The sequence below is a fragment of the Pipra filicauda genome, unplaced genomic scaffold (assembly GCF_003945595.2).
Source record: "Pipra filicauda isolate LSUMZ 115617 unplaced genomic scaffold, ASM394559v2 scaffold465_size509821_pilon, whole genome shotgun sequence".
In the NCBI taxonomy this organism is placed as follows: domain Eukaryota; kingdom Metazoa; phylum Chordata; class Aves; order Passeriformes; family Pipridae; genus Pipra; species Pipra filicauda.
In genome coordinates, this window is record NW_024104604.1 from 426,132 (window position 1) to 452,373 (window position 26,242).

The 26,242-nt window shown below is 42.6% G+C and overlaps 1 protein-coding gene across 3 annotated transcripts in view; it reads left to right on the forward strand.

Moving 5' to 3' along the window:
- The window catches only part of ARID5B (AT-rich interaction domain 5B), a 116,010-nt gene extending 90,035 nt beyond the window's left edge, over nt 1–25,975 (forward strand). For all 3 annotated transcript variants that reach the window (XM_027714414.2, XM_039386119.1, XM_027714412.2), the window contains 3 exons: nt 5,159–5,256; nt 17,615–17,813; nt 21,737–25,975. In XM_027714414.2, coding sequence (XP_027570215.1) covers nt 5,159–5,256; nt 17,615–17,813; nt 21,737–23,887 — 2,448 coding nt within the window. In that variant the 3' untranslated portion in view covers nt 23,888–25,975. The remainder of the gene's footprint in view (nt 1–5,158; nt 5,257–17,614; nt 17,814–21,736) is intronic.
- Nucleotides 25,976–26,242: the final 267 nt, after the last annotated feature.

Below are 26,242 nucleotides of genomic sequence, written 5' to 3' on the forward strand. Positions count from 1 at the left end.
TTAACAGTCTCATCCTCAATATGGATCTGCCTTTGCTTTGAATTTCCTATTAAATTGATAGCTGTTGCAATACTTTGACCTGTGCACAGTCTTTTTTTTATTATATTATGGCCAGTTGATATTCATTGAGTTTGCCAAGCTGCATTCATTTGTATATATTTTATCATGGTGAGCACTGCTGAGAGGCTTTTGTGTTTGATTTGTGTTTCATTTTTCACAATGGCTGGGGTGACATGTACCTCAGTATCAGTTCTAACATCTTAGGCAGGTCTACTTAGATGCAGAAATTTCAAGTGAGTGCTGTAATTCAGTAATGACCAGAATCCACTGCTCACACATAGTACTACTATCTGTCAGTGAGGAGAAGTCATGTGCAGAGCAAAGGCTTTCTGAAAACCTGCCCTGATTAATGCACATTTATCTCTATGGACCCTTCCATCTGGCCTGAACAAACCCTTTGTCCGTTATAAGGGCTTCACCATCTTTAACTTGTTTTAAAATGTCACAGGTTTCTGGTTTGTGCATCGAGATAGAAATAGGTCTTTTCTCTTAGAAGTATTGTAAAGAAAAGAATATGTAGAAGTAGATATTTGACTTTGGCATGTGACAGTCATTTTGTGAACAGGAAACAGATAAAACATTGGTTAAAATGACATACGGAAACTTAGAGTGGTTAGATGACTAGTTTTTTACTAGTAAGAGTAGAAACCTTCCCAGTTAAAGCAGTTGCAAACTTTATATCCTTGTGTTTGACAGAACAATGATAGTCTGCCCATTTTAAATTTTATCCATTGCCCTGTCTACCTTGTCCATATGTAGATGTTTCAGTGGGGTTTAAAAAACATTTTTGAGAAACAAGCAGAGGTGATGTGCAGTGTTTTCCAGCTTCTGCACAGATTCACAGAACAGTGCGAGACCTTTGAGTCCAGTCCTGTTTTGATAAGGATCTAAAAGTGACTGAGAACAGCCAGGGACTGGTTTTGAGATGTGGAGAACAACTTTCTTAGCCATCTGTCTGACTTTCCTTTATTGTCCTGTGTCAGGGGCTGGAACGGATCCAGTGAGACTTGACAGAGAGCATTACCTTTGCATATGGGATATACATGCAGGATATCTAATAGTGTCAACTCATGATTGTGTGCCATAAAGGGTTCTCCAGTCAGAGTACTCATAAGAGTAATTTCTCCCCCTTTTGATTACTAATTCTTAGTTAGTTGTCATCTTTAACTGTGTAATACCACACTCCCTTGTACTTCTTGTTGGACATAATACGGGCTTAATAAAAATAGCAACCTGTACAAATTAGTTTAAGTCCTTAAGAGATGAAACTGTCTCTTCGGAGTAGGTGGAATCATGTTTCTCTTAAACAAAGATATGTGAAACGAGCATCTTTGTTACTAACAATAGGAGAGTGCATTGGAAAGCTCTCTCTATAGCAGATCTTCACAGTAGGAATGGTTTAAAATGTCCCCAGATCACTGGGTGAAATACAAAACGTTCAAAGGGGCTCAGCTGCAGTGGCATTTAACAGCCATTGCCTGGAATTCTGTCATCCTAAGTGAAGTGAGTGAAAGGTGCAGATATTCATAGATGGGAAACTTCCAGGACTTACCTGAAGAGTTGTCCTTGGCAAGTCATGAAGTAGCATTTTTTTCTTTTGAGCCAACGTAAAAGAAGTGCCTTGGCATGTTTGCAGAAGGCTGTGCTGCTGAATGGACTCTACCTGGAGATGTCTTAGAAAGATAAAGGGTAGAAAGAAAATTAGGTGGAGCTTAACCTTTAGTGTGCAGCAGCTTAGATTTTGCCAAAGGTCAGTGGGATCCCATTTAGCTGCTGCCTCCTGGAAGCAACAGTAAAGTGCTTTAGTTTTTAAAAATTAATGATTGACACACACAACAGTCCTGTGTCTGGGCAGGCCCAAAGAAACTGATATATCAGTGGAATGCAAAGCTACCTGAGTTTGTTTCATACAGAGCTAATACTCAGAGCTCTGTTTCAAAGAGAGCTGTGAAGATCACGTACCATGACCAGAAAATTCCTTATTATGTTTGCAGTGGGAAAAGCAAGAATCCTTTCAGGAGGAAGGGATCTGGGAACTGGGAGCAGTGCTGAAGACCTTAAGCCTCCAGTTTTTGCTGGTTGGGAAAGATGTCACAGGAGTTTTCAAAGATGCTGACTTCCACTGGGCCCAACTCTAGGATTGTGAAGCCGTAGGTTGGAGCAAATTGCAGGAGGGCTCTGCAAAGCAGACTGCTTTAAAACTAAAGCCAGCATTGGAATGGGAAGCTGTCAGAGATGGCAATTGCACTGACCTGTGCAATTGCCTTGATTAATAGGTCAGCTTGGAGCATCCTGCACTTCTAGAAACATGGCAGGCACTGGGAGGGATGTATATACTGGTTAGGAGTAGGGAAGAACAAATTGGAAAACTAATACAGCAAAGACAGAGAATTTTGGTAGGAACCAGAACTGTAACCAAAGCATTGCAGAGCATTACCCTCCTCAGAAAGTTCTTGGTCACTGATGTGTCTGGGAGGAACTGGTATGAGAGAGGAAAGCAGTCCTCAATTTGGATGTGGTCAGCATGGGCATCCAGCTTGAGCAGAGCTGCCCTGTATGACAGCAGTGAACTTTCTTCAGTGCAGCATTTTGTTCAGATTAAGGGTGTAATTAATCAGTTCCTTTAGTCCTTTGAAGTTTATTAAGCATAAAAAATAAACTTTCCAGAGCAGGAGAAAATTCAACCCCAGGCTTTGTTAGAATAACAATTGTTTCAGGAAATGTCAAATTTAAACTTAGCTCTGTATGTAGGAGGGCACAGCTCTGCTAATTGCCAAGCAGCTCTAGTCCATTGGAGAGGTAGAATTGGATAAAGCTGGGCAAATGTTTGTGAAAATACTGTTATTCTAAGCAGCACAGAGGAAAGAGGCACCAAAAATGATCATGGGATTTCAAAGAGATTCCCTTTTCCCCTTAAAGTCGGTTATGTCTACCGGTGTTCCAGTGTGAGTATCGCCTCTTGAGTCAACTCATGGTAAACGAGACCAAGGCTCTAAAGTTAACGTTTTCCTTTTGAAAATGGAGACCATGCTTCTTAGTCACATTGGGATGTTTAAAAAGGGGACTTGCAGTAGTCCTCTTGCTAACTAATCCTTGGCATTCATTTAAAGCTCCTGCACAGCGATCACTGTTCTTAGCCAAGGCATCGGGTCCTGGCCCACAGCCTTGCAAGCCAGCCAGGCTGTGCTGGTCAGAGGGCCAGAGCACAGACCCCAGATTGGCTTTGTGCACCTTTGTTCCCCTCGTCTGTGAGCCTACCAGAGACTTGATTTAGTATAAAGCCACTTACAGCAATCCTCAGGAGATCTCTGATTTTTTGGGAGCTACAAGAAGGCAGTCTAGGTGGCTGTCTGGCTGTGCCTCTGTCCTCTGCCTGTCCTGAGGGGACTGGTGGAATGTGGGAGGCAGAACCAGAGGTAGCTTCCCATCCAGGCATTCCTCCACAGCAGGGTACTTGGTCCAACTCTGACTTGACCTCTTGGGTTGCATAAAGAGCATCCATTCATATTCTCAGGATGTGACGTTCTTTATGGCTCATTAGGACTCCAGTTCTTCAAACCCTTTAGTAGTAATAATAAGTAGAAGTGTGGGTAGCCTGGGGAGGAGACAGCGTAGGAACTTAAACCAAATAGACTTAGCATGAACCTTATCTTCAGATGAGTGTTTGATTTGTATTCAAATAATTTATTTGTGCAGATTTTGTCCTTGAATTGCTTGACTCCTTGTGCCTGTGGTGTCTGGGTTTGCTACAAAAGACAGAAGATAAAATTAGTGAATGAAGTCAGTTCATGTAGCTTTAAATAAGGTTTAAGATAAAATACTTTTTTTTTTTCAAGTATCTATAGATGCAAACTGTGCTCAGGTGCTAATAGTGACTTGACAGTGCTGCTGTTTTCTGGAGAACTCTGCAGACAGTAAATTTGAAGAAATTGTAACATTATCAAATGATAAGTCTCCAGCCATGCTTTTGGCTCTGGAGAATAATTTCTGCAAAGGAAGGATTTTCCTTTTGTATTGAGCAAAAAAGAAACACCTCTTACCCTGTACTGTCTGATGATAGTAGCTATCTCCTCTTGTTTAGATTAAAATTACAGGCCTCAGATTGCAAGTTGTAATATTTGTTTTCTTCTGATTGCTGCCTTTAGCTTCTCAGTAAACACCATTGACTGCTCTGTGGGTAACTCCGAAGAAGCCTCCAGGGCTGAATATATTAAATCCACAGCATTCCACAGAAAATGACAAAATTCTCCCCAAATTGCCCCTACAGTTTTCCACTGGCCTTCTTTATGAGCTGCAGGCAAAAGAGGGTGATCTGTTGTGCTTGTCCTATTCCTGTTTTTCTTCCTGTTTTAAATATAGTGGAATATATAAAATAATGAAGTGGTATTCAGAAGCAATCCTTTTGCCAGGTCTTCCATCTGTTATTCTGTATAATCCTAATTTCTGTACAAAAAACCAGAACCATGGTATGCAACTCAATATGTTACGAGATGTTTATTTTTTTCAGCACGGTCCAATAAAGTACATAGCTCAAATATTAACATTGGAGTATGTTAAGATTTCATTAGTATTTGATCTATATATTTTACTGACATAAATGGATAAAAATAAACAGCTTGTAACATACAGAGTTACGGACTATGCTTTTGTGGATTTTCGGAATTCTGTGGTGGATTTGGGTTTTGCAGCAGATTTATTTTCTCTAATTCAGTTAAAAAAAAACTATGTAATCGTTATTTGTGCTGAGTATGGTTTGAGCTTCATTTTCATAATTCACCGTGGGATTTGTCTGCTGAACTTCTGATGGTTAATGACCCCGTATTGATTGAAATTCTCTTTTGTGAGTCCGTATTGATTGTGACTTGATAATGAATCAGTCAGATCACTCCATTTTAGAAAGAAAATAGATATAGTGCTAACTTACAGAAAAAAAAAGACACCCAAAGCTCTGTGCACTCTGTATATTCTGTAGGGGCTTTTATAGTGCTTGTAGTACATGCTGTTCTGAAAGTGTCATACGTGCATTTGTTGTTGTGAACTCAAACACTGTAGAATCTATAAAGATGCAAGATTAAATTTTCCATTGCCATTTTTACAGATAACAGCCCGTCGACAATGGAAACATATTTATGATGAATTAGGTGGTAACCCTGGAAGCACAAGTGCTGCTACATGTACTCGCAGACATTATGAAAGGTAAGATAACAAATCTGAAATGCTTGTTTAATAATGAAAAAATTAATTTGGAAAGCCTTCAAAGCATTTTATAAAGAATTAGAGAAAAAGAGAGAGAGGCTTCTTAAAGATATAGTAAATATTCCCCCAACAGTTTAGTCAGATTTTAATTTAAACCAGAGTGTCTGTCTCCAGTGACTAAATAAATAAAACAAGCATCTGATTCTTCTTTGGTATATATCTTAATTTTTGCAACAGCTTTCCAGTTAAAGAAGCTGAAAAAATGAGCAAAACATATTCAAGAAAAAATAAGAAATGACAGCTAATTGATGCAAACACTTGTCATCTGTCGTTTTTTAGGAATACCAATTAAGCAAATTGTGGTTGTGATCAAAATAATGGGGTGGCCCACAATGCAGGGTGCTGTTAATATTGTAGGTCATGCCGAGCGTTGCATTCCTCTTCTTCATTGCATTCCTTCCCTCCTCCCTGCCTGCGAGCTGCTGCCAAACACTCTTTCTCTGCAGCCATTATAGCTGGTCAGAACTGTTGATTTCTTATTCTTCCCATGTAGATAATAACTTCCAGGGCTTGTGAAGCCAGCACGCATTGAATAAAGTACTGGAGCTGGAATGTTGTTTTGGTTTGGTATGGTTTTTAGAAACAACTCTCTTTTTTTTTCTTTTTTCTTTTATCTTTATTCTTTCTTTTTCTTTCTTCTGTTTTTGATTTTTTTCCTTAGACAAGCAAATGCGAATAAAAGCTCAGCAATTTCAGGCTCAGATAAGGAAAGTCCAGTCTCTTGTTCCTGGGAATAAAAAAGTTACTTTGCTGGGGTCAGGAAGAGACTGTACTTGCCTGTGCAGAAAGCAGCACGGCTGAACTGTGCTCAGTGGGCAGTTTTGCTCCTTATTTTAGTGCCTTCCATGTTGGCCTCTCCAAGGGACGTACTGCCATCCTCATGGAGGGAGGGGGAATTGATCATGCCCATTTACAGGAGACACCTCCAACAGAAGGGCCCAAAGGAGTTGCATGTAATGAATGCCACTATAAAAGTTAGAAGCTTTCTGGAGATTGAGCCAAGCAGCAGAGCAAGCTGAGTGAGTTGCTGCACGTGTCAGGAGGGGCTTTTCCCTGCCCTTGCGCTGCAGACAAATGTTATAGATTGTTTTATTGACTCATCAGATTGTGGGTATTCAGCTCTTCCCCTCCATCATTACAGCCCCGAGAGTCTCAGGGCTTCCTCTTGCACCCAAGCCAGCTGATGAGTTTCCAACTGGCAGTCTGGCTCTTCCCTCGCCAGATGTGCTTTGGAGGATGTTATTTGACAGAGGAGACCCAGGCACACATAAGCATTAGGTCTCTGCCAGTTTAGGTCGCAGAGGGAGCGAGCGTTGCTGAGCTCTGTGTTGAAATCCTGGAGTCACCGAGAGCATGCATGTCTTGTAGTTGTGGAAAAATAAATGAGCCATTCCAAATACTTCATGAACCCCTGTCTCTCTCTTCTGCTTTCCTCACAGTGTTTCATGCTAGTGTTTTATTTTTTTACGTGCAAACGCCCTGGATTGCACTCCCCTTCCATGCATAGAGACTCATCTTTGTGACTGACTCAGCAGTTACTCGAGGTGTGCTGCAAAGTACCACAAACCCCACTGTGCTCACTAGAAAACCTGAGCAGACTCACGATGCCTTCAAGATTGAAAACCCTTTCCAGGCTATCCAAAAGCAGTTCCGCTTGCCTCCAGCCAGTCTGAGGAAAGAGTCTTTTAGTTTATGGTTAGATTGGTCTTGGTAAACCAGAGAGCTCAAATCTGAGTTCTTGGATGGCAGCCTATCGTGTAGTTCTGGGTTATGTCTGATATGATGCAGCACCTATTTTCCAGGACTCTGGGAGGCTGTCAGAAGATGGCATTTGGAGAAAAAGTCTTGCAGGATTTTTAGGTTAGCCTTGAGCTTACCTAAAATGTGCTTTACCAAATTTGGTCTGAAAAACCAAAACACGTATACAAAAACCTCAGTGACTCATCCAGTCTCTAATTTTCTACTGTTAGATGCTTTTTTTCCACCACAGGAAAGCCTGTATTAAGCCTCAGACTTGGAGAAAAGTAAATGAAATTGTCATGGTTTGTTTCAGCTGGTAATTCTAACTACAGCACCTGTAAATGTAATGCTCATTTATAGCCAAAGTGCTCAGATGACATTTAATCTAAAACTAGAACTGCAGTGCAGGAACACACGCTCATGATTCAGGACACACATATATTTTCAAACTTGATTGTGAGCTGTAAAGCTAAACTGGAAATTGAATTAAGCTGGAAAGTAAATGCTGAATAAACCTCATGATTTTTCCTTTTTGAATCCCACTGGCCTTTCCTTGCTTACTGGAGGCAGAATAGGCAGTTTCCTGACTTCACTGACCCTGGTGCTGTCTGACTTAGCCTTGCCATTCATCTCTACAACCACATCTCAAGGGTGTCCATGTTGTGTTAGCCAACTCTTTTCCAAGGTGGCAGAGGAACTCCTGTTTGCACTGGCTTTAGCATACCAAGGCTGTTTAGGTGGCAACCACTTCCAGTGACATCCTTAGGATGCTGAGGAGTGGAATGGCACGTATGTCCCAATTCAAGCACTGCATCCCACCTTCCTGGCCTCTCCAGGTTTCCCTTTGAAAGGTGGAATTTTACACACGACTTCAAAGGGCAAAAAGAGAGAGAAAAACCAAACGGCAACAACAACCAACCAACCAACCAAAAAAACCAAACACAAACCACAACAGTTGGAGAGGCAGAATTGTCTCTCTGTCTAGCAAATCCCATGAAGAGATACTAGTTTTGTCTGAAGGTGTTTATAACCTCTACAAAGCCACCATGTTGCTGCAGACTCATGATAGCAAGGATGCCAAAAGCTAAAACAAAGCCAGATTTAAAGGCTGTGGGGAATATATTGCTCTGCATCCCCCTATTTGGAGCAGAACTTGTGGTGGTAGCTGTTGGTGTGCTGTAAGCAGGCAGAATGCTTCAGTTGGGGCAGTGTTTGCTTTGTTTCCCTGGTTAAAGGGAAAGAAAGGTTTTTGTGTGCATTTTCAGCCGATTCATTTATCATATAATATGGTTTGTGTTTCCAGTAACTGGTTTCATTTTAAAACAAGGCAAGGCTGCCAGTGTTTCAGTAAGTGTTATTTGTATATTAGTTAGACAACTTTTGTTTTATTAATGAGTATAATAATGAAAGTGCAGGTTTCTGAGTAGAAGCAATGGGTGTTTTTATTTAAAGCATAGCAGGCATCGCATAATGCCAGTGAATGCATTATTGTCACTGTAGGCATGGCTGGTCTGGACCTGCCTCTGATTGGGTTATTCCAAATAGGCCCAAGCACTTCATAAAAATGTCTTTGTCAGCCTAGTTTTCCTTCCAAACCTATTCATCTCTGTCAGTTTTTAGTATTAGTACCAGGCTCTTGGCTATAGTCCATTAGTACTGCACTTAATTGCTCATGTTACAGATGATTACCAATATAAAAAGCATTCATGTTTTCCCATCATGGGGCTGTGCTCTGTGCACGACTTGGACTGTACAGAGCTTATGTGTTGTTTTTGTTGTTGTTGTTGTTGTTTTGGTCGTTACTTTCTTCCTTTGTGCTCCTTTGATGCACTTACCTTGCACGGTCACAGAAAGCCAGAGGTGTGTGTGGTTGGTATGAGCTGATTCAGGCTGCACGGTTCCTGTGAAACTCTTACAGCCTTTGTCAGTACCCTACATCTCTCTCTCCTATCGAGAAACCCTCAGAAACGGCTACTTTTCTGCGAAGCACTCTTCTCTGTGCCATCTTCCCCTATAAAGCAGATGTGGTTTTCACATGCAGGGTTTGAGGTCTCTTTTCGCTTTTACACAAAACACATGATCAGCAGCTTTAATTTACTGGCATGAGCAATAGGCTGTGTTTCTGCAGTGCTGCTGATGTTGTTGTTACGGATTTTTCATAAATATTACACCACCACCACCCCCCCCCAAAAAAAAAAAAAAAAAAAAAAAAAAAAAAAAAAAAAAAAAAAACAAAAAAAAAAAAAAAAAAAAAAAAAAAAAAAACCAACCTGCTATTTTGCAAGGTATGTAAAGTACCCAATAAAACGAATTGAACAAAACAAAAATCCTAGCAATTGCCTGTTGGGGCTTTTTTCTGTCTCCAGGTCTGGCTGTGATTCATCTTGGTTTCCTCCAGAGCAAGCCCTGTGCACAAGCTTTGCACATACACGCATGGGCTGGGGAATTGTGGTGTGCAATGGCATACAGTGACTCTCCTCAGCCTCTTTGGTAGACAGACATGCCTGTGTTGGAAGGTGTCATGGCAAGCAGCTGGACCAGTAGCCTCCTGACCTCTTTGGGTGCTTCAGGAAGCTGGGCTCCCTCGGGATCTCCAGCAGGGATGGACCTAGGGACTCCCACAGGCCGTGTCCTGCTCTTCAGCAGTGTCTCATATCCTGGCCCTCACGAGTCACACTTGTAAAGCCACTGTGTCCTGGTCAAACCCAGCTGGAGAGGGATTTATTAGGCCTTGTGCTCTCGCCAAATTCAGGCAGCTGCATGGGAGAGCTTTCTGCGGAGCCACAACCACTGGGAACTTGAGGAGGAGCAGATAGGTGAGATGGGTTGTGGTTCTTCGCAGTGGGGCAGGGTGGCCGTGCCCGTGCTTTGGACGCTGACTTGTGCAGGGTTTTATTCTGGCTGTGAGTGTAACCCCTGGGTACTTGCAGAGCACCCTGCACATCTGTCCCTTACCAGGGGACTAAACCCCAGGAGATAAAGTGTCTTGTGCAATTCAGAGCCCAATCTGCCATTTTTCTTTCTAAATCGCTCACATAAATATTATATATTATCAGAAACACAAGGTAGGTCAAAATAAGTCCTTTACAGGGTTTCCCTTTAACAGCTGTAAAATCTGTCTACCCTAAGGATATTGTGCAGTAATTCAATATGCAAGAGAACCCTGTGTTCCATGCAAATGCTGTTTGGTTTTGTTAAAGCGTTTGGATAACTTTGGTAAACGTGTAAGAATTTCAGTGGAGTTTTGTAAGAAATAGCAGCCAATTTTTAGAGAGAAAAAAAAGCAGGAGGCTAGTATGGCATCTACATGAAATTGCTTATGGTTATCTTTTAATACACGTTGTAATTAATAGAAGGTTTTGATTTACACTGTTAAGTGTGAAAACATCCTCAGGCAAAAATTAATCAAATGTTATGTCATGCTGTAAACTACAGCTAGCTCTTTGTTTGACCCAAAAAAGACTTGCCAAGCAACAGTTTTTTCTGGTTGTTTTATTTTTGTCTTCACCCCATTTCCCTGCCCCCCTCACACTTCAGCTAGTCCCAGACTCCCAGAAAACTTCACGAGTTGCAAATTGTCTCAGTAGTTTTCCATCAAGCACGAATTTAAGCCTGAAGATAGATGAGGTGTCTCAGTTCTCTCTTTTTTTTCCTGGGTTTTTAGTTTGGAGGTTTTTTTCTTTTTGATAAATAACAAGAGGTTTCTGCTTATGATTTTCTGCCCTCAGGGCTTTATCATTAAGATTAAATAACTGTACTCTCAAGCATACTACTGAACAAACATCTTTTCAATTATGTGAGTAACAGATGCTTTAACAAAGGAACTATTGAAAATTCAGAAAGCTTCCCCCCTCCCCAAAATTTAGAAAGTATCAGATGACAGAGGAACGTAATTGTTTACCATTTAAATAGATCCTTAGCTGTCCATTCAAAACATCTGAGAACACACATATTTTTCAAAATTTCTGGGGTTTCAGCCTCAGAGACTTACTGGCCAGCACTGGAGTCAGCGGGAGTCCTTGGGTGCAAAGTTCTGGACAGTAGGGCGCTGCCTTTTAGTGCCTGGAAACAGATGATCTCTCTCCTGGTGGGGAGTTGTTTTCCCAGCTACATCCTACCTTCCACCCAGGAGTTTGTCCTAGCAGAATAGTGGCATACCATGTGCCACCCACTGCTTTTGGGATCACAGCACACCCTGTCACCAAGTTGAGTGCTTGGAGTTGGTCAGTGTCCACACCTGGTAACCACTTCTTGACATCCAGGAGTAGGGACAGGCTTGACACAAGTGGACAAGCTCCTTTTCCTTGCTGGGAGCTGAGTTGCCCCAGGAGGGTGCTGCACAGTGGGAAACGTGCCATTCTCCTTTGCAGGAGCAGCACCAGTGATGAAGAGTAAGATCTTTCCCCTCAGGTTCCCCAGGGTTGCTGAGAATCTCCACCTTGTACTTCAGGATTTTGCTAACATGGCATGGGTTGCCCTGGTTTGTTTGGCTTTGAGCAATGGAGATGTGATTCAGAGCTCCCAAGGGAGAGTCAACAGGATTCTGGGGTCTCTCCAGGAGACCTGCACCCCACAAGCAGTGCAAAATGGCATCTGTAAACTTGTCCTGAGCATAGGGACCGAGCATTGCAGGGACTCTATGAACCTACCAAACAAAATGCATGTCTTTAGATGCAGAAATGGTGACTGGACAAACAGAGGCTTGTAGCAGTTTTGGTAGAGTGACCTGGGGAAGCCGCTCTGTGCCCATCACCTTTCCTTAGAGTCTTTCACATGCAGTAAATCTGCACCAAAGGCAAAAGACTGGGGTTGTTCATCTCCCCCTGCTGAGCCCTAGGATCGGAAGTGCCTGAGCTTCCCTAGCCTGGCTGTGCAGCTAAATCAACAGCTGTGTTTGTAATGTCACTAATTTCCAGTTTACTTAAAACAAAGTGTCTTTGAATTCTCTTATATTAGCGCAGTTCCCACCTTTCAGCAGTGAGCCATTCTCATTACCCACCAGCACTCCCAGTGGGCTGTGAGGAAAGTTGTTGATGAAAGGATGAAAGAGCCATTTCTTTAAGGAAGGAAAGTTCTTTGGAAAGAAAATTGAACTCAAACATATTTTGTCTTTGCTGATAAAATACGTGCCAGTTTTGTACTTCAGACAAATGCAAATCAAGCCATTGCTATTGTGTTCTGCACAAAAGCATGTGAGGCTTGCTTTCATAACCTCTCCATTGTACAATGCAGTCCAGGGAAATCAGACTTGAGGAACACTGCTTCATTTCCTCAATGTATTTTATATTTCCATTTTGGAAAACAGACTGAGACCTTAAAGTTTCCCTTCTTTGCTGGGAATGTGTCAGTGGTGTCCAGGAGAGCTGCCTCCTGCTCCTGGCTATCCCCACCAACTGATTGCTGTTGAAGGTGCCTTGTTTCTCTTGCCTACACTGACACCAGTGCTCCGAGATTTATCCTTTTGAAAAGCATCACGGTAAAAAAGACAAGACTTCTCTTGGGATCAGAGCTCAGGTGTTCCTGCTGGTCCCTTAAAACAGCTGAATTTTTGCCACTCAGTTTTGCCCCTGAGTTTCTAGGGGACAAGACTCCAGTTTCTCTCGCCAGGGTTACTGATGGGGGCCCCTTTGCCCCACAGGAGCTGTTGCCAGAGCTGCCCCAAGCTGCTCTGGCTCAGTGACCACTCCTCCCAGCCCTGTGCTTGGACCCTCTGGCTGCAGGGGCTGTGGGCAGCTCTGCCCGGCTGCTGTGGGGACCTCTTGAACCAGATGGTTGCCCTCTGGAGCCAGGCAAACCAGCTGTCTTGTCCCCCAACTCCAGAGGAGGGAGTTGGAGCCACTGTGGCCTAAGGTGCTCAGGAGGAAAGCCTTTCCCAAATTCCTACCTGTAAAGAGTCCTATTGCCTGTCCCTTTTCAGCGTTTTGAAGCTCTAACAGCTTAATGTTCTCATGATTTACATTAGCATCTAATCCTTGCATAATCTCACTAATCCCTTGGCCCCAAGATATCCATTGGCAGTGAGTTCCATGGGTTAACTGGTTGCTGGATTCATTTGGTGGAGCAAATTTAAATCTTTTTCCATTCCAGTTGCAATTAGCCTCCTTAACCTGGCCAAGCATGCGAATGGGGCAACATCTCCCAAGGAATGGCCTTCGGTACTTTGTCCTTCCAAGATTATTCTTGTGACTGAGAGACTCCATTGCATGCTATTTGGTGTTGGACTTGAAGCCCTTGAGAAAGTACAGTGATGTCGATGGGAGACATGCTGGAATATTTTATTCTGCCAAAAACAAAACAAAAATAAATACTGAAACAGAGATATAAAAAAATATTGTAGGGGTTGTGCTGAGCTGCCTCCTTCCCTCCTTCACCCTGTGTGTCCTGGGCATATGGTTACTCCCTGGCCCCAGAGCCCCGTCATATCCATACACAGTAGGGAGAATTAAAGAGGAAACTGGCAGCCTTAACATTTAATTTCCTTCCTCTTTCTGGGCTGGTCAGATCCTTTGCATTATTGTGACTACTTTTTTTATCATGCCTATAAATAGATGTGCTCTCATGTGTCCTGTGAAGCAAAGTCGGGCCAAAAAAGTCATTCATTCTGCATAATCAATACATGTAGTGGTTGTTGGCTCAGATGAGATCTTGTATTGTTAGTTCTGTAGCTGGGAAAAAAAAATGTTGACTAATAAAGATTAAGGGCTTTTTTTTTTCCTTTTATGAAATGCTAATGATGAAGACATGTTTGATATACTGTGAAATACATTTCTCTAATGTGAAGTTTCTGCTTTTTGTTGGGGAAGAGATTCAGTCCCTGGAGGATTTTAGAATTTGTAAATATAAAATTATCTGCTTCAGTGTTTTTTAAAAAAACGTTGGCAGAAAGCCAGATTACTTACATTACTGTAATAGATTTGCTGACCTCTGACATCTGCTGCAGAGAAGTACATTGAATTTTTCATAATATCAGATGATGCAGATCTAAAAACTCAGTACACTGCACCATTATTTAATTCAGGACTTACTAAAAGAAAATCTTTTTTTGAGTAGCAGTTTATACATGATTAAACTTAATATTGCCGATTGGAATAAATCAGGATTAGTATAGTACTGATTTGTTAATCTAACTTGTATTGATTTTAAGTTGTCTTTATTTAAAAAAAGAAAAAAAAAGAAAAAGACTGGCTTTTCACAGTGACTGAATTTAATAAGAAGCCCTGTGATAGCAAAGACTCCCCTACTGTTTCTGCTCTTGGCTGGAAAATGTTATTCTTGTATTATTCCAGGAAAAAAAAAAAACCTCATGCTGCTAAAAATCTGCTGCCTGTGGAAAGATTTTTTTAATACACTAGTGCTTACATATTCTATTTATGTTAATTGACTTATAAATAATACATTTTATTAATCTTAATATCGGAATCTTGATCACTATAAAGACCCTTTTTTTTGGTCTTCTCCTAGGCTTTACAAGTAAATATTCTTTGGACCATGAAATATTCCCCCTCTTTTCCTTTTTTATGAATACTTTGATACTTCCCCCCCGTCGTGAAATACAGCCACAGTTCAAAGCAACGGAAAACATGGTTGTTGTTTCCAACGTACGATCCATTTGAAGTACCTCGATCCAGTTTTTTTGGACATTATCTTTACCTCTCCTTGCGCAAAGATTGATTAAATCTTACCTGCACTGCAAATATTTGACCAAAAAAAAAAAAAAAAAAAATCTTGTGCTGGTTTCAGACATGTCACATTCTGCTAAACTATTTGGCTAACAGCAGATTGCATTCTTCTGGTGTTGGGCAATATTGACCTTAAATTGGTTAAACCGGCTGCTTTCATGGCATGTGAGCCGGCTGCTTACATGTTCCGAGAGCTGTATTAACTTTATTACTCCTGCGCTATAAAAACTTCTAATAATCAAATGATAAGATCATATCCTGTGGGTAATTGTGTTGTACCATGACAGGATAACTGAAAAAACATTCACTGAAAATTGCGACCAACGGAAATCTCTATGTGAAGCAGCAATTGCTGGCGTTGCTGGGCTCGGTGCTGCTCCCCGGGGTCTCGCAGCCCTCGTTCCTGCCCGGCTCCTCGCCAGCCGCCCCCGAAAGCCACCTCGACCACAGGGACCGGCAGCCCGCCGGCCCTCCTTTCAGGCGAGGAGGGGAAAATCCTAGAACAAGCCATCCTTGTGTTTTGACTCAGTTTTACCTTAGTCATGCCGCCTCCCCGATACACGAAACATTTAATTCCAGATTTCCTGCCGCTGGCTCCAGGCCACTGACCGGCGATGTGAAATGTATTTTTACTGCTGTCGGCCTGCCAACTGCTGAGCTCAGTGAAAAATAACTAAAATGAAAACCTTGTACTCCCACATGAACCCTTAAGATCAGAAAAGGAAATTTAAGCCACGGTAACTAATTAGCGCCCAAGCTAATGAGTTCTGGTGAGGTGCAGAAGCAGGAGGAGGAGGAGTTTGTGTCCTGCGTTACCCTACAAGGCTAGACGGAGAGCACGCAAGCGGTGATTAATCGTGTCGGCCCAGGCCTTGCTCCCGTCCTGGCCGGAGCCACTGGGTTAATCACTTGGCGCCTTTCAGGGAAAGGCCCGCTCCATGGGTTGGGAGCATCTCCGTGTCCCATGGGGTACCGGACAGCGTCTTAAACCTTCCTGGATGGAATATGTAGAGTTTTAATGGGCAACATGTTCCCATGGAAACAAAACAAAGTCAAACACTCCCCTCGCAGTGCTAACAATTATTGTAATAAAATGTGTTTTTATTAAAAGCGATTTTAAATATTTAACACATGGCAAAGCAGCCTGGACGCTGCCCTATGTGAAACCCAGCCTTGCCTTGAGTGAAGTCCAAAGTGCTTTGTGCAGTGCGGGGAGGAATTTGGTGTTTTCACCAATATTTGCACTTTGCGAATGAAATGTAGCAGCCTCAAGTATGAACAAGATTATTTTTTTCTTCTTCTGCTTAGTTATGCTTTTTATTATATAAACATTAACTGTAATATTACAGTGGGAAGCAGGTATTTGGCGACTACCTATTATTTTGCTAAGTTTGCATAGAGGGAGCAGTTTCCAGTTTTAGCAGCTGTAACATGTTTAAACTCAGTTTGTAATGGGATCTGAAGATGAATATTCCCCGTGGGCTCTGCTTAGCTTCATTACTGGAGCCCTGCCAAATTCAGGGCTAGAAAGTATTATTCACGCCTCTTTGCACATACCATGTCAGAGCATGCTCAGTTAATGAATTTTGTTTCTAATATAGCATAAATTAGGTTTATATTTTAACATAATTTATGTTGTATTTTATTAAAATGTAAAATATTATGATCACGAGCAATCTAATTTCTGCTCTCTTAAGCCCAAACTGTGTTTGAACATCTGAGTATGTAAATCAAAATTGCATGCTTAGAAACTGATTCTAGGATAACAAACGAATATCTGAACCAAAGAGGTTTCTGCCTTGGAGTCTTAGATTAAAGATAATTAAGGATTCCTGGTATTTGAGTAGATTTATGTTGTTTATAAGCAAAGTACATTTTCTTCATAAAGTCGACTTGTCTTTTTTTTTTTTTAACAAATTATGTTTTCTGTATTAAAGTTCATATTTTTAAAGTCTGAGTCTTGTATTAATCCCACAGTGAGTCATTAATCATACCAAAATGCATTATAAAAACTTTAATCACTGAAGTTGAAACTGAGATTGTAATGCAATCCATCCCTTTTAATTATATCAGTTATTTTTCCTTTCAGATCAAAAAATGCAAAGGGAAAACAGATAGATTAAAACTTGGTGTGTTTGATGCTTTCAAGGGGAGGATATTTTTTGTTTGTGTTTCTTCCTTGGTTTTTTAGAGCCATTTCGTGCACTTTGTGGCAGACAGTTCCACAGTGAAAAATTCCTTTGCTTTTAACTCTTTTCCTCTCCCTTTCTTCCTTAAAATAAGACTCCCTGGTGAAGGCAGGGAGCGTGGTGGCTGTCACTACATGGGTGCCTTGCACGGGTGGCAGCATGGCTGGTGCTGTGCCCACCCCTGTAGGGTTCCCACAGCCCAACTCTCCCATCTTCTGCCACATTCCTGGCACTCACCCTTGCACTCGAGGGAACTACCAGCCTGAAAATTGTGTAGCCGTTATCAAGTTGGCTGTGGCTTTGTAGGTGTTTTCCTGGGATTTGCTGCGTGCTGTTAGGGGCAAGGAGGGAAAACAAAAATAAATGGTGGATATTTTTTTTTTTTAAATCAGTCTTAAACATAGTGGCTCATATCCTCATCTGGTACAAATTGGTGTACCCACACAAACCACTGCGGCATTACTGACAACTGATCCACACCAACTCCAACTCCACTGATTTATGCCACATTATAATCTTGCCAAATAAATTGATTTCTTATACTTGGATTTATAGATGTAGAGTTTAAACTGTTGCTTTTATGGCATGGAACAAAATGGATTTATTAAGTAAACTGCTCATAGTAGATACATTTTTTTTCTTTGCTAGAATGGCAAAAACTGATCAATTATTTGTTCCTTAATCCCCTAGATTAATCCTGCCATATGAAAGATTTATTAAAGGAGAGGAAGATAAGCCACTGCCTCCAGTGAAACCTCGAAAACAGGATAACAGTTCCCAGGAGGGTGAAGCGAAAACAAAAGTGTCTGGATCAAAACGCATCAAAAATGAAAACCAAAAGAGCAAGAAGGAAAAAGATAATTCACAGAAACCCCAAGATGCATCTGAGGTCGGTTGCTTCCCTGCTTTTCAGTTTTTCAATTAAAAATGCACAGCTTTAATCACATGAAATCCAATGATAAAATACATAATTTAAACTGGAGAATTCCAACCAGTTGGCCTGTTAGTTTGCTCAGCAATGGAAATTCAGTTCTTGTGGTACTGTCTGTGCTGGGATTCTGCTGGACTACGAATGGCAGCCAGTGAGCTCCATATTGCACAGCAGTGATGGCAGAAGACCAAGAGCTGGATCTAACAAGTACCATTTCTGCTCATTGTGTTATACAGTGGCCACCACTAAAAGATCAGCAGCTGCCAAAGGGAAACCACACAACTACCACAGTTATTTCCTAATCTAAGTACAGGGTGCAGGAACCTCTAATACTGTTGATAATACTGCGGTAGCTGTTGGACACAGCTGATTTTTATAATGGTAACCTCTGGATCAGCCCTTCTGTGCTCACAGATGTGTGCACGGCTGTCAAAAAACATATCACTCCCAAGGATTTTTATTATGTTATACTAAAATTCTTTTTGGACTTGAAAGGTCACATTTTGAGGGAACCACCTTCCAAGCCCTAACTGAGACCAACTTCCCTCATGGTTTTCAGCCAAGGTTCGTATTCAGACATAATGGGTTCCTGTTCTGTCACCTGCTTCACATGGTCAGGCCCCAATTTCCACATAGAGCCGTGTTACTTGCAGGCACAGGACAGTCCTCATGGAAGAGATTGTACATTCACAGCACAGGGTAGGATAGATGGTAGAATTCATACTTGTCTGCAAATAAGGGTAAACTTCAAGTGTTGTTAAGTGATATAAAATCAATGGGGTTTTTGCTCCGGTGTTACTTAAGCACTTTCCTTTGCACATCCTGCCCGCTCTCTCCTGTGCCCTGCCTGCACCCCCTGTGAAGGAGGTGGTGAAGCTCCTCACACACAACCCCTGCAAAACATGTTGCTTTTCTTGTCTCAGTCTGCCAGATGACAGCAGCCTTCAAGGCGTTGCAGTGAAAGTAAGTATTTAAAGAATGTCGAAACCCATGACGCGCCCGGCAGACTATGGCTGCTCCTTTGGCTTCGTTGCCGTCTGGCAGGTACAGAAGTCCTGTTTCTAAACCTCTGTGGAAGTTGGTATTGAGTCAACTACCAACAATCCTCCTCTTCGTTGCTTTAAAAAAACAATACAGGACCGGCAAACATGGATGCCTCTGAGACTTCATGTACCCAGTTCTGAGAACAGGAAATTTTGGTTTTCATGTCCCACTATGTCTTTAAGTTGTGCTTACAAGGGCAGTTGCATCTCCCATCCAAAGCAGAATTTCTGTTTTAGATGGCCTTGATCCACAGTACCTTTAATATCTAATGTAAGAGCACTCCACAGAGAGACTTTTTGTTTTCTCTTGCATTGTAATTTTAAAACAGGGAGCCCTGTTGGAGTAAAATCCCCAAAAACGCATCGAGAGGAGACTGCGCACAAAGCTGCTTCAGTCACTGGAAGGTTGCAACACAAATTGCCCAAAGCAATGAGGTGCTTTGTGAAGTGAAGTGAAGGCTTGCACTCCCTTCCCCTGTCATTCCTTCATGCCTGGTTATTTATTGAGGGGTCTTGGATCAGCAAGATGCATTACACATTATCTCTACCGCCACTGCTAAGCCCAGCATAACAAGTCAGCAACAGAGCAACAGCCTTAACTTTGAATTTCCTTGCTTTTGTTGTTCCCTATCTCAAACTTCCTGCTGCTTAAACTGCAGTTATTTTTGTGTGGTTTGCAGGAAGAGTTCCTAAGCTGCGCTTATCGGAAATGTAGGGAACCTAGACGAGACAATAAAAATGTACAGTTATGGCAGTTTCCTATTGTAAAATGGTACCTTTTATGGCAGAATTAATGTCTCCTCCCTGACTGGGGTGGAAGACGTGTTCTGCCCATATTTAATCAGGGTGAGCCATTAAGGACCTCAGCCTCCATGTCAGTCACTGTATACAGGTTGGTGGTCACACACCGCCCGCGCAGTGAAGGGGTCTGCAGGGTGGATGCTTCGACTTGGGGTGGGTGTAGGGCTGCAGAGCTCATCTGTGCTCTGCCATAGGGAGGCCTCTGTGCCCAGGATGTGGCACTTCACAGGGCTAGCAGAAAGGAGACATTCAGCTCCTTTGGGTGGAGCAAAATCCAAGTCTGCTGGAGCCCTGCAGAAGGTTGTATGTCTCTCTCACCTCCGCCATCCCCTGGCAGTGGAGCCCTGTTCCTGAGCCCTCATTCAGGTGCAGCAGTGATGGCGTGTTGCTCGGAGGGACCCTCTGTAGCCACCATGAAGATATGTAGGCACATCCCCAACCAAGCCACTACTGAAACCATTTCTGCATGTGGCCTGGAAGCTGGTCTTAGCTGTGAGCTGGAAAAGGGTAATCCAGTTACAAGTGTGCAGTCCTCTCGATTGCATGTTCAACTCTCACCATGAGAAGTGTATTGGGAGAAAATATAACTTTAATTTATTAGGATTGCATTTGCCTTTGTGCTCTTCACTGTTTTCCTGCCCTCACAATGACATTGTCAGTGTAACAAGACACCAGACAAAACGCTATTAGCCTTAAACTGCACATTTCCTCACAATAGCTGAAACTTCAATCAAGGTGTTGCTTAACAGAAACAAAGAGTAGAATGTACAGTTATTAAATATGGTTCTCTCTTTTTTTTTTCCTCCTCCTTGCTTTGCTCATCTGTCTGGTATTTTCCTGTAATTTTATAAGCTCAAGAGACTAGCGATGGTACTTTGTAAAGGACCTAATGATGGTATTTGGCTGCAAAAGGCAGCTATGAGTTTAAGAAGAAGAAGTTAGGATGACTAACAGACACTGTAACTAATAGGCCAACCAAACAGACAGGAATATTTAAAAGCAGCTGTGAAGAAATAAATCTCTGAGAGGGTTGGATTCGTTAGGACCGTCTCTGATTCCCCGCTCCTGTGACAGACCATAAAGCAGCATTTAGATGATAACTTTCTCGATGCGTCTTATCTTTACAATGAAGGAAGAAAGAAAACAATAATAATAAAGGGCTTGCACAATGTTGCTGTTTTATGACTGTCTTCCACCACAACATGTCAGAGGAGAGTGACAGCAGTTTTGAAAAGGGCTGTCAGTCAGCTGGATCGCAGATGGGACGCTCTGGTGACCTCTGTGGGTCACAGTTCAGCCAGCTACATAATGAGATGAATAGTGTGAATTGTGCACACAAGCTGTATTAATGGGGGAGCAGAACGAGCTGCGGTCCCATTGACGATAACGCATAAAAGCCATGTTTGTAATAGCAGGCACACACACTTACTGAATGTTGACAACTTCATTTTAATCCGTTAATAAAAAAATGTGTGTCCTAGTTAAGCTGTGGCAGTGATTTGCTGCCTACAATAGGGATTCCTAGTATGCCATTTCTATCATTTTCACACTTTAATGCAGAAGTGGGTGTGAATGATCTCCTCTGTGATCACTGAATTTTTAAGATAGCTATGCTAGAGAGACTTTAAGTAAGAAAAAACATGGGAATTGTGTCATTTTCTTAGATGAAGTTGGCTACCAGGAGAAATTTCTATAGTCTTATCATTTGTGTTATGAAATCTGCTCTCCTGCATTTGCCTAATTAATTTTAAAAGTGTATAACCTCAGCATTTAGCTATCTGGTCAAACCACCAGTGCCTCTCGTCAAGTTACAAATATCTGCTGTTTTGAAATGCTTTATTGTAACCCTGGCAAGGATGGTGTATTTCTTAATATTTCCAGGAGATTCTTCTCTTTGTTTGATCCAATACGTGTATGTTCCAGAAAGGTGATTGGCACGTCCTTCTCTAGAAATAGCCAACAGTATACTGTGTATAATCTTACAGTCTGCTGAAATGTACTGCATTCTTATTACTGTCTGTTGAATCATTTTATTAGGTTTCATCAGAACAAGAGAAGGATCAAGAATCAACAGACCAGAAAAACTTCCCCGAACACACTGCAGTGGGAGAGACAAAACAACCCATGCAAGGCCCTCCACCTCTTTTACCAGAAACAGCTCGAACACTGCCTCTGGAAAAGACAGACCTGGCAGAAAACAGCACCAACAGTGAGAAAGCCAAGGAGGAGGCTCAGCACTCCTCCTCTTTCTCAAGTATATCTGTGCCCCCAGAAGAAGACACCGTGCTGGATGCCACTGTCACAAAGCGATTGCACCCCCCAGCAGATGCCCCGGAAGACACAAAGCCTGAACAAAGACTACACAAAGCTTTTACTGACAGCTTGGAAAGCGAACCTCCAGAAATGCCCTTCACAGCTTTCCCAGTCCACCTGCCCACTCAGAGTGACATGGAAGACGAGAAATTGCCAGAGATGGCCGATTACATCGCAAACTGCACGGTGAAAGTGGACCAGCTGGGAAACGAGGATATCCACAATGCACTAAAGCAAACACCCAAAGTACTGGTGGTGCAGAACTTCGACATGTTCAAGGAAAAGGAACTGCCTGGGTCCATGAATGATGACTCCACTTTCGGTTACACACCACTGCTGTACTCCAAGGGTAATCCAGGCATCATGTCACCCCTGGCAAAGAAGAAGCTGCTGTCACAGGTCAGCGGGGCAGCGCTGTCGTGTAGTTATCCTTACGGTTCTCCTCCGCCTTTGATCAGCAAAAAGAAACTCAACAGCAGAGATGAACTGTCCTCAGGCATATCACAAGGTCCCCGTGCCCCTAATTCTGATCCTGTAGCAATTAATAGGCCTTCAGTCATACAACATGTACAGAGTTTTAAAACCAAGGAGGAAAGGAAATCAATTAATGATGTTTTTAAACATGACATGCTAAGTAAACCAGATCCTCAGCGCTGTGATTTTTCAAAACATCACCTCAGTTCTCTTGCCGAGTCATACGTACCGAAGTCAGATATCCAGGACTGCAAAGATAAAATGAGTGAGAAAAGGGCACTGCAGCACTCCCATGTGCCCACTTTCTTGGCAGATTTTTATTCATCACCTCATCTGCACAGCCTTTATAGGCACACAGAACACCACCTTAATAATGAACAGACATCAAAGTACCTCCCCCGGGACATGTTCAGAGAGTCTGAAAATATTTCTACTTTTACTCAACACAAACACCAGGAAAAACTAAATTTAAATTATCGCCCATCTTTGCATCAGCAAGAAAAAAAGGCAACGGTGGAGGCCTCTTCAGATGATCAGCCAACAGATTTGAGTCTTCCAAAGAGCATACACAAACAGACTGCAAAGGCTCCAGGCTCCAGCCTCCCTCATTCGTCCATGGCCCAGCAAGAGTGCAAAGGTATCTCCGGGTTCCAGGCTGCGAGCAGCCAGGCAGTGAGCCTAGACTGTAACCCCAAAGCTTGCCGCGTGTCCCCCATGGCCATGACAGTCCCAAAAAAACACAGCGAATTGCTCCATAGGTCTGGGAAGCAGCAGGCCCAGAGGCTGGAGAACTTGAGGAAGATGGAGGGGATGGTACATCCTATCGTCAGCCGCAGAACGAGCCCACAAAACGTGGGGGCTGCCCGGCCTTTGAAACGGAGCCTGGAGGATTTGGACAAAGTCATTTCTGAAAAAAAAATCCGAGCTGTCTCTCCTCTGCACTTACCAAAGGAGACCCCAGTGAAAGACAAGGTTCCCGACCCAGAGGGGGAAGGCAGCAAGCCAGTGCATGGCCTCCATTCTGGCAACATGCTGGAAAGCCACAAATTTCCCCTCTCAGCCCCCATCTTCCCAGGCTTGTATCCGGGAAGCCTGTGCACAGGGCTCAACAATCGCCTCCCACCCGGGTATTCTCATCCCCTGCAGTACTTGAAAAACCAGACCGTGCTCTCCCCACTAATGCAGCCTTTGGCTCTTCACTCCTTCATGGTGCAGAGACAATTCCTCACATCCCCAGCAAACTCCCAGCAACTGTACAGACACTTAGCTGCAGCAACACCTGTAGGAAGTTCCTATGGTGACCTTTTGCATAACAGCATTTATCCTTTAGCTGCTATAAACCCTCAAGCTGCGTTCCCACCTTCCCAGCTATCCTCTGTACATCCCAGCACAAAACTGTAAACCCCCTCACTCACAAGAAGAGGTCTGAGGAGAGAAGTTCAGTTAGAGACATTCCTCCCCCTGTGACGACGATGTCTCACAGATTTAGCGATCTATATTTTTGTCAACCAGGATGCAGTCATATCCCACCAAGAGGAGCACTTCGGAGTTTTGATGGAGACAGGACTGCTTCTTTAATTCTGGCTCCCACATCAGCCCCCCCACCCCTTATCCCTGCCCCCACAAAAAAGAAAACCAAACAGAAAAAAAAAAAACAAACAAAAAAAAAGAAAAACAGGAAAAAAAAAAGAAAGAAAAAAATCATTGAATTTTGCATTTATGTTTTCTGAAAGGACTTGAACATGGTAAGAGCAGATGTTCAAAGGGAGCCGTGGAAACGCATGCCCAGTCCTGAGCTCACTGAAACCCTGGTGAGGGCTGCATTTGCCTTTCACTGAGCCAAGGACCAGAGGCTGTGCATTGTTGCCAATGAGTCAAGGACTTGAGATGAACCTGGAAAGGAGAAGCGGGCCGAGAATCTGTACAATCAGTGGATGTGCTTTTTGGGGTAACTTTCCTGACTTTTAAAGATTCAATCAATGCAATGTATAGTAAAATGGCAATAGATTTTTTCATTTTAACACTATTAGAACAGAAGGGTAAACACTGTTTAATTTGACTGTACATATCCACTTCGTAAACTACCAGTGTCACATTTGGTCACAATAATTTATATAGTTTCGTTTGTCCAGTATATTCTGTGCTCTTTATGTTTGTTTTTTTGTTTTGGGTTCTTTTTTTTTTTAAATTAAACAGTATCATTTTATCTGCAACTTTTTTAAAGGCTGTGGCTGTCCTAATTTTTTTTTTTTATTATGTGTTTGTAATTTTTCCAGTTTCTTTATACTTTTGAGCAGCATTTTTGTTTCGTTTTTGTGGTAACATTTACTGTTTACAAACTGAAGCAACTGGCTCAGATTAATCTTAATGGTTATAAACATACTGTAGGTGATGTTATGGTGCAAGGATACGAAAAAGGTTCCTTTCCCCACAGCCCACCCCTGCGAGGTGCTGAGCACCTCTCGCCCTCCTCCCGTTGTTGCGATGGCTCCCACGCCATTCCTCACCTCCCACCGAGCTTTGCTTTCCTGTATCGTGGTCCGTGAATTTGTCAAGCATTGTACTTAACCTTACCTAGGCTGTGAAACCTTCCTGCCTACCAGAGAAACAGTCTAGAAAACAAAACCTCCCTGGCACAAGCTTCTGGATGACAAAGGAGTGCAGAAAACGGATTTGTGGTTTGCGAGAATGTTGAGAATTTCAGAAATTGTGAGAGGAGCCAGTGCGGATTTGAATCAGAGGCTTACGGGTTGGGTCCTGTGCCTCACAAGCAGGCTGGGCTTGGTAGGATGGGTAGGGGGTTCCATGCAGTGGTCGGGGTGGTCCTTCCACACTCCCACAAGGATCTCAGCCTCTCCCTGGGCATCCTTTCACAGGGGGAAAGCCTGGGCATGGAGGAGCTGGGTTTTCCTGATGAAAGAGCTTCCTATGGATGTATATTCACTCTGCGGGACGTCACCACCACGCAGCTGAGCACAGACATCAGTAAAGTGAAGTGTGACTTGGAGGCTTTATACAATGTGAAAATTGGTTGTGATTCAAACCATCTCAGTTACTGTTCAAAGACAGCGTAATCAATACGAAAAGAAAAATGGGAACTACTAAGAAACGCTTTGCATGCTAGGCATGTCGTTAAATTTTCCCGTGATATGAAGCCAAATACAATATATAATGTATCATACATAATATCCAAAGGTGGAAACCAGAATAATATACTAATCTACTGTTAAAAATCCAGCTTCTTCAATTAAATACTTTATATTCCTGTGGTAAAACTATATTTAATTGATTGATAAACAGACTAGTAGAACTTAGAACGTGGATGTGCCAGTGCAGAGCATCCTGCTGCTCCACAAGTCGTACAGGAAACAGAACTGCAGGCTCATCCAGGCAGAGGCCACAGTGTGGAGGACATCTCTAGTAAAGTTGCACTAGATCTGAATCACATAAGAATCAGGGGTTTGGGGATGGGGGGGAGGAGGGCGGGGGGAAAGGGGGAGAGAATATAAAAATCTACAGCAAATGCAAACAGAAGCTTGTCGTGTGTTTGGCAAAGCAAATGCTTCTCCTTGTTTTGGTTAAGTTGTGTGTCCTGGAGTTGTGCATTTGTTTATGCGAAGTGTCCAGTGTCCCTTTTGGTTATGTCCCATTGGAGTTTGCTGGTAGCCTTTTTGGAGCCGTGCTGAGGCAGCACAGAGCTGGGGGACAGGGAGAGGAGAGGAAGGCTCCTCGCTTGCCCCACGAGGAGAATGGCCA